The sequence below is a fragment of the Ptiloglossa arizonensis genome, chromosome 6 (genome assembly GCF_051014685.1).
Source record: "Ptiloglossa arizonensis isolate GNS036 chromosome 6, iyPtiAriz1_principal, whole genome shotgun sequence".
NCBI classification, from domain to species: domain Eukaryota; kingdom Metazoa; phylum Arthropoda; class Insecta; order Hymenoptera; family Colletidae; genus Ptiloglossa; species Ptiloglossa arizonensis.
This window is the reverse complement of record NC_135053.1, coordinates 26030177-26038225: the sequence shown is the minus strand read 5'-3', so window position 1 is coordinate 26038225 and position 8049 is coordinate 26030177. Positions and strand designations below refer to the sequence as shown.

Genomic DNA, 8049 nt, shown 5'->3' with positions numbered 1-8049 from the left:
TTATAGCATAAAATCCACCTTTATTCTTTAAACCTAAATTCACTATATTTAAAAAAAAACAATCTATATTTATTTGTCAGGTGTGTAAACTAAGATTTCAATTCACTTAAATTTGTCAATCTCGAGATCGAATATTCTGAAATAAGGTGCGTTTGCTTGGTCGAAAGTCGATCGTAGAATATCGCTTCCGCAGCAAACGTCAAAGTTAAAACAATCTTTAAGAGTTTCTGCTTTTAGAAGAAAAAGTGACATTTTGAAACCAGTTCTGCTTCAGAGAAAGAAAAAACAGTTTTATTTGTTACTTTAGCTTTTGCAGTGACGACTATTGTTGCTGCAATTATTTCACGGCGTCATCATCGTTCCAATACGTGTCCATGCAATGTTAGTTGGCTCTCCCTCTTGCGAAGCATTACGTTATTTTTTTAGTGGCCACCACTTCAATGTTGTGATTATTTTCGCGTCCGATTAATCGTATCGTAGTCGAGTAAAGGCGTGATACGCGATCGCATCATGTTTTGGGCGAACAATTATGTGTCATCGCCTCATATCGAGGCATTGCTCAATAAGGAGGTAAGGAAATTATTTTTCCGCGGATAAAAATGTTATCCTGTTGACTGCCTAGCGGTTTGCAAATTTTAATACCTCGTAAGGAATCCAGTTTAAAATATCCTCTTTCATTTGGCGTATTTCGTCGTAACATTGTTTAATGAAATTAGAATTACTTATATATTTTTTTCCCTTTTTTTTTTTATATATATACGATTCATACCTTGCTTTTGCATAACTCCTGTTTCTTCCGTTAATAAAGATTTTTCAAAGAAACTATCAAATTGTAGGAAAATATTTAAACAATGCAAAGCAGTAGATACTATTTAAAGTGCCATTCACCTTGCTTTTGAAAAATTATAAAATTTGAATATTTTCTATGCAACTTTTGATATGCAAAAAATTGTCCTACTACTTTTATTCAAATATTTTTTGAAACTTTTAATACAATAGACGAATTAATATAAGTTTTATTTCTTATATTTGTATAATTCGTGGGAGAAAATACTAATTTATTGTGATATAATATGTCTTTGAGTAACCTGTATTTTGTATAATTTATTGAATATAAATTGACAATTCTTAATATTTTTGACAATATTATTAGAAATAAAGAATTTAATTTTGCTTATACTTTTAGGGTGTTACATTACAAGAATTGATGGATGAAGAAGATATTTTGCAAGAATGTAGAAGCCAAAATAAAAAACTTATTGAATAGTAAGTAAGAGTAAAAAATATTTCTACAAACTGTAAAAACTTCTGATATGTAATTGTTTATAGTCTAACAAGATTTGATGTATTGGAAGAATTAATAATGCTTACAACTAAAGAACCATCGACAGATATAGAAGAACGTTGGCGTTATAAATATCCAAATGTAGCTTGTGAATTATTAACTTGTGATGTACCAACTTTAAATGAGAAATTAGCAGGTATACAAATTAGCTGAGTGTATATCTTAATAAACTTATTGCTTATAAATCTTATTTTTCTATATAAAATGTTATAAAAGCTTTGAAAAATATAGATGAAAGATTTCATTAGTTACAATTTCAAATTTGTAAAAAGAAATTAAAATTAGTTTTATTTTAGGAGATACAACACTTTTGACTAAACTTTATTCATTTATTGATACGGATCAACCATTAAATCCGCTCTTGGCATCATTTTTTAGTAAGACTATCGGAGTACTTGTTGCTCGAAAAACTGATCAGGTGATTATTAAGTTAATATAATAAATTTACAGAAGTTTAATATAAACAATAGAATATTTAATATAAAATAGTATTATTTATAGTTAAAATATAATTGCATCACAATTATTAATTATGAAATATCATTTTTTCTTATCAATTATTTGTAACTAATCTGCAGATCCTACATTTTTATCTTTTCTGTTAGAACTGGTATTCGTATCAGTTCACTTGTTTACAGGTTTTGGATTTTTTAAAAAGTCGTCAAACATGTGTCGATCTCCTTTTGCAACATTTGGAAACCTCTGCAATTATGGATTTAATACTGAAACTTGTTACTCAAGTTGAGGGTAATGACATACGACAAAATATATTAAATGTAAGGAGTCATACTTTTAAAGTACTTTCAACAAATAATTTTAAAAAGCAGAATATTTTATTTTTTGATGAGACGAGATTTGTTTGTACAATTAATGTAGCTGGTTATATTGCTTTATTTGAAATTTGATGTACATATGTGTTTTAACAGTGGTTAGATAGTCAACAGTTAGTGCAAAGATTGATAAAGTTATTATCTCCTAACTCTGAATCAAGTAAACATACAAATGCTGCACAATTACTTTGCGATATGATTACTGAAACAAGAGAAAATCAACGTACATCTACAAAACAATCTGATTCAGATCCTATTTTAAATACTCTTGAATCGTAAGTACAACAAAAAGAAATGTGTAACTAAATAAACATAAATTATACAATTACTACTTGCATGATATTCAAAGCAATTGTTATTTCTTTCTTTGAAGTAAGTTATTCTTTCTTCACAGAGCAGACACAGTAAGTCTACTGTTAGAAACAGTCTTAAGTGGAGAAAAATTAGAGAGCAGTATTGTCGGAGGAATTCAAGTACTTCTTACACTTTTAAGCAAAAAAACTAACAAGTAAAAATTTGAATTATTGTTTAAATATTTTGGCATCTTATAAGGAAGTTAGCATATTAGTAAAACGTAATATTTGTATTTTTAGTGCATTAAATGAGGGAGATGTTCATGATAATGGTATTGAAGATGAAGTAACAGACAAAGAACAACGTATGAAAATTTCAAATGCAACCTTACCTTATTTAGAACAACTTCATAAACTTCTGTTACATCCACCCTATGTAAGTATAATATGTAGAGCGCAAAGGATTGAAGTTATAAACAAAATGTTTTTATAAAAGTTGTATGAAGAGTGACATTGTGTGATATTAACAGTTTTTATGTGGGTTGAGTGGTGAAGGAGGTGTCAAATTAATTATGAATCCCGCATTCCACCATAACTGATTTTTGATACTGAATGTTATAATCTTAAATCTAATAGAGATTACTGTTTGACCATATTCTTGAGTTTTGATGGCAAATTTTTGAATGCATTTATCTGTTACTATGTTTTTGAATAAAATTTAGATCATTACTAATTTTATTGGAAATCTATAATGAAAATTTTATTTGGAGTCTTATATCATCAGGAAGCATTGTGTGTACATCAGTTAATTTATGCAATTTTAACTGATGCTTTCTAAGAATTTTATGGACAATTGTTCTCGAGAGACCACAATTGCGTCAGACTCTATGAATGTTCAAGGGCGCATGTTAAAAGTGGCCAGCACGTTAATTTCATCATCCTTAATCCACGAAGAATGTTGGTATCTTTAAAAGTATTGTACAAAAAATTTGCCAACTTTATAAATCATCGGCGCTAAGGACTTTTGTTTATTAGAATGCCTTTTATGAAATTCTTTAATGAAAACTTCTCCATACAATAAATATCCGTTACTTCACGAAAGAACTAATTCTAGTCTTTCTCTAATAATAAAAGATATTTTTATTCAAAAATCAAATAAAAATAGTAATGGTTATAAACAAAAATTTCGTAAATTGACTTATGGAAATTGAAACGATTAATGTAAGAGACCCGTTGGCAGTACGTTTGGTTTTTGTTGATAGCACAGAGCCATATTGTAGTCATTTCTTGCAGTCACGACACGTCGCTAACTGCCGACTATCGGTTGTTGGGCGATGCAGCACGCACACATAAGCTGTTCATTTACCTTTATTGAACACGAAATGATGTTGTATAATATCTTTTTGGTTCAGTTTGTTTCAGTTCTATTATGATGAAAAACATTTAGCATTCCATTTAAGGAAACTAATTTGATCTTGACAGTTCTTTCACCACTCCACCAACATCAAAACTTAATATTACACAATGTCGCTCTTCATACCATTCAACTTTTGTAAAAATATTTTTTTTATAACTTCAATCCCTTGCAAGATACTAAACTATATTCATTTAAACAAGACACTTTATATATATAAAAAATTTTAAGGCATTGTAGATACCTTGATTTTGTTATTTAATATTTGTATCAAAAACAACTGTTAAAATATAAATATGCGGTTTAAAAAATATTGTTTTGCCTTAAATATAAAAAGAGCATTGTATTCAAATATAATTCTTTAACTCTACGTTCTTATATTTCAGAAACCTCCTGTCAAAACAACGGCTGGAGTGTTAGAATGTCCATTAGGCAATACACGTATACATGTTGCAAAGTTATTTACAGCACTAATGACTGTGGAAAATGTAAAAATTTACGAAACCTTAGTAGAACTAGGAACATTCCAAACACTACTGGTGAGTAAAAATGATCACTTAAACGTTAAAGAAATATAATATCTAAAAAAATATGTTTTTTTCTATATTTTTTAAGGATTTATTTTTTACATATACGTGGAACAATTTCCTACATACTCAAGTACAATTGTGCCTGGCTTTAGCTGTTAATTGTGATTTTAAGGATACAAATGACATTATTTATTCTAATGTAAGTACCATTGTTTCAACAAGAACATAAGAAGATATCAATTTAAGTGATATAATTAAATAATTTTCAGATATTTATCAAGTGCAAATTAATAGATCGAATTTTAGAAGCATGGGATAAAAACGATAATAAACAGTATGTTAAATAATAATTGTTGAAATATATGATATAAATCCTTATTTGCGATAATGGGAAATTTTTGCTTAGCATCTTACTATTATATTTCAGAAATATGGAAAATGGAATCAGACAGGGATACATGGGTCATTTGATAAATATTGCAAATAACATTGTTAACCAACGTAAAAAAAGCGAAGATTTAGATAACTTTTTGAAATCTAACTTATCATCTGAATGCCTTAATAAATGGAAAAATCTTGTGAATACACAATTGGCAAAAATTAATAAAACTCATCAAATTCTTTTGGTAAGTTTAAATTTCTACATAAGTAAAATTTTATCCATTTAAAATTATAATTTTATAAAGTTACTCGAGTGAAACTCATAATGTGCATTTTTAGAGTGCAGAGACCGATCCATACAAAAATAATTCCAGTGAAAATCCAAATGATTTTAGTTCTTATCCACAAGAAGAATATCTTGAAGTTCATCGAACTGAACAAGTTAGTACCATATTACGTATTTATAAAAAATTTTCTATAAAAACATATAATAGGTTGTAATAAAATAACAAATTTAATTGATGAATTATAATAAGTTATTATTTTGTACAATATTGCGTAATATGAATAGTTTTACGCTAATTACCTGAAACAGCATATGGCACCGCAATTTATTGGAAGTTTCGGATTCTATGACGATGAACTCAATAAAAGCGAAGGTGATCTTCAGTAAGTAGCTCAATACATATGTTCACGCACATTTTATTAATAAAAATGACACAATTATATACGCACCCGCGAACACATTTTTTATAATTACAAAGAGAACGATAGACTCTCATATTGTAAAATGTTGAGATAAAAATAGACAAAGTAGAAGACTATAATGTAGCATCATTTTTTGCAACATCTTCTTTTTACGAAAATGCTATTATAGTAACTCCATTGACCAAATAACAACGTTGGGCTTTACTCTCAGTGAAGAAGATCACGAAAAGAGAGAAGAGGTGTTCAATAAGGTACAGGTGTTGTTACTACAGATTTTATAGTTCAAATATTTTACATTTCTAGAATATCAATGATTCCTTGCAGATATGTCAGGAAAAACAAAAAGGTGGCTTGGATGATTGTAGCGCAGGGGCAGAATGGGGTGATGAAGGTGAACTTACTTTTCAAACTGTGGTAGATAAACAAGACTGGCCCCCGAAACAGCAACATGATTCCAATTCGTTCGACGAGGACGATGAAGGTTTTATCTATTAATAATAATTATTTCACATTAAAAAAGTTCCTCTTTTTTTGTACGAGATAGATTAATTTTTATCAATTTGTGTATTGCATAAATTATATAAACCTTTGTATAAATACGACATTAATTTGAACGATTCTAATTTAGAGTAATGCTATGTTAATATTTATCACATTAGGATTCAACTGAACTATTATTTACAGGTAATACACTTCCCGAGGTGAATCCATGGGGCAGTGCACCATCAGAAACAGTTGAATCTACTGGTTGGGCAAATTTTGATAATTTTGAAAACGCATTCAGTGTAAAGAATACTGTGATAATAGATAACAAATTGTGTGATGAAATTAAAAAAGGGCCACCGGATACATCGGCGGATCTAAATAAAACGGAAGCTGTAATGGAAAATAAAATAGCGGCGGAAACCATTGGAGCAGGTGATGTCGAAGTCGATGATTCTGTTGATAGTACTTCTTCGTCACATATAGAATCGAATATAGATGATAAAAGTATTGAGGATAGTCTGTATTTTATTTGTAATGCTAATAGAAATGCAAATACAAATCCAAATCCAAATCCAAATCCAAATAAAATTTTAAATGCCAGGTAATTAAAGTGTATGTAATGTTATATATAATATTATCTTGCAATTGAATATGTAACATACATTATATATTTTAGAGAAACCACGTGTGAAGAAAACATCATGAAAACGGAGCTTGCTACTACTACGGTACAAAATGAAAAGTCCTCGAATGATTACAAAATCTCATGTAGTTTAAACAATGCGTCATCGGAAGCTGTATTACCACCAACAGATGCCAAATGAAACGCTATTTCTTAAGTACGGCATTGCAATAGAACAAAAGAAATCATATCAGTATAAATTTGTACGAATGATCAGAGTATATATTACGTCCCTATATTTTCATTAGATCACAATAACTGTGCTTCATTACGTTGGCGCCTGAGTAACTACAACTTACAGTAGGGTATAAATACGGAATGAAAAGTAAAAAAAACTCATCGACGCTCAACTATGTTTAGTGTATTACTTGATGTATTTGCGTACGTTCTCAGACCGCCAATGTGTCGACTGTAGGTATTACATCTACGTGAAATACAATTTTCCAAACATTTTCGGTAAACATTAGTATCAAGAGTTTCTTTTAATTATTATTTGTACGTAATCAATATAAAAATCTGACAGCCATTAATATTTTCTGTTGCGTGTTTGGCGTTTAGCATGATAAAATAGACAAAGTACAATTTGTACAAAAACAGAGCCAATAGTAACCGATATTGATCAAATTTTCGCTTGATTGCTCGATACTTGGTTTCAATATATATATATATATATATATATATATATATATTTAATAACATCAGTATGAGGCTCCTTAAAGAATAAATCACCGTAAATAATGATATTTCATAAAGAACTGGTGCTTTCGCTTCTTTGTTCGATAAGGCAAAGGTACTTATATGCAGTGCCTATTGTTTCATTAAACGTATGCTCGTGCAACGATGCGATACAAACAAGAAAGGAAAATTATGTATTTTTATTACGTTGATGATAATATTCAGCCAATGTATACACACGTAATGTAATCAAAGTATTTCAATGAATAACTTTATTTGCATTCCAGTAAGAAAATTCTATAAGAGTAAATAACATTAATAGTCTTTCAAAATGATCTTCCAAAAAGATATAGTATTAAATTGCAGGGTTCCGAACTTAATGTGGTGTATGCTTTGGTTAATATGTGTATAGTTTTTTAAAGGGGAGTTTTACGAATTAAGTTCCCTGGTTGTTCGAGAAATTTTGTTTGCCTTAAGAGTTTTGGCTATAGTAATGTCTTTATAGTACCGTACACGAAATAATGTACATAATTAATAAATACAAGCAGTGTTCAAAATTCAAAGAACAATATTATTATTGTTTAATTATCTTTATAACATTATAAAACATGGTCTCGCTTTACAATCAAAAATGAATGAACACGATACTTAATTTTGTTTTTTTAAAATCTGTATTGATATAAAAATTTTACAACTACCATATAA

At 29.0% G+C, this 8049-nt stretch overlaps 1 protein-coding gene across 5 annotated transcripts; it reads left to right on the top strand.

Annotated features, from left to right (window-relative positions):
- Positions 1-160: 160 nt before the first annotated feature.
- Positions 161-8036, top strand: Fmt (phosphatase 6 regulatory subunit 1-like protein fmt). 5 transcript variants are annotated; one of them, XM_076313322.1, is made up of 19 exons: positions 161-570; positions 1187-1266; positions 1330-1481; positions 1642-1763; positions 1951-2121; positions 2272-2450; positions 2570-2683; positions 2769-2904; positions 4269-4421; positions 4498-4611; positions 4682-4746; positions 4840-5038; positions 5133-5234; positions 5365-5462; positions 5671-5752; positions 5826-5982; positions 6186-6248; positions 6339-6588; positions 6664-8036. In XM_076313322.1, the coding sequence occupies exons 1-19, from the start codon at positions 511-513 to the stop codon at positions 6809-6811; spliced, it is 2445 nt and encodes an 814-aa protein (XP_076169437.1). In that variant the 5' UTR covers positions 161-510; the 3' UTR covers positions 6812-8036. The 5 variants fall into 5 exon arrangements, with proteins under 5 accessions (XP_076169437.1, XP_076169436.1, XP_076169433.1 ...); XM_076313321.1 differs by having other exon boundaries at positions 5389-5462; positions 5713-5752; positions 6186-6588; positions 6664-8035; XM_076313318.1 differs by having other exon boundaries at positions 5389-5462; positions 6186-6588; positions 6664-8035.
- The last annotated feature ends 13 nt before the right edge of the window (positions 8037-8049 follow it).

Bases quoted from the DNA above. Each gene is read 5' to 3' on its own strand.
- Fmt (XM_076313317.1), top strand. From the start codon at position 511: ATGTTTTGGGCGAACAATTATGTGTCATCGCCTCATATCGAGGCATTG. The intron at 5,235-5,364 runs GTTAGTACCATA...TAATATGAATAG, and splicing joins AAGTTCATCGAACTGAACAA to TTTTACGCTAATTACCTGAA. The intron at 5,983-6,185 runs GTTTTATCTATT...TATTATTTACAG, and splicing joins GTTCGACGAGGACGATGAAG to GTAATACACTTCCCGAGGTG.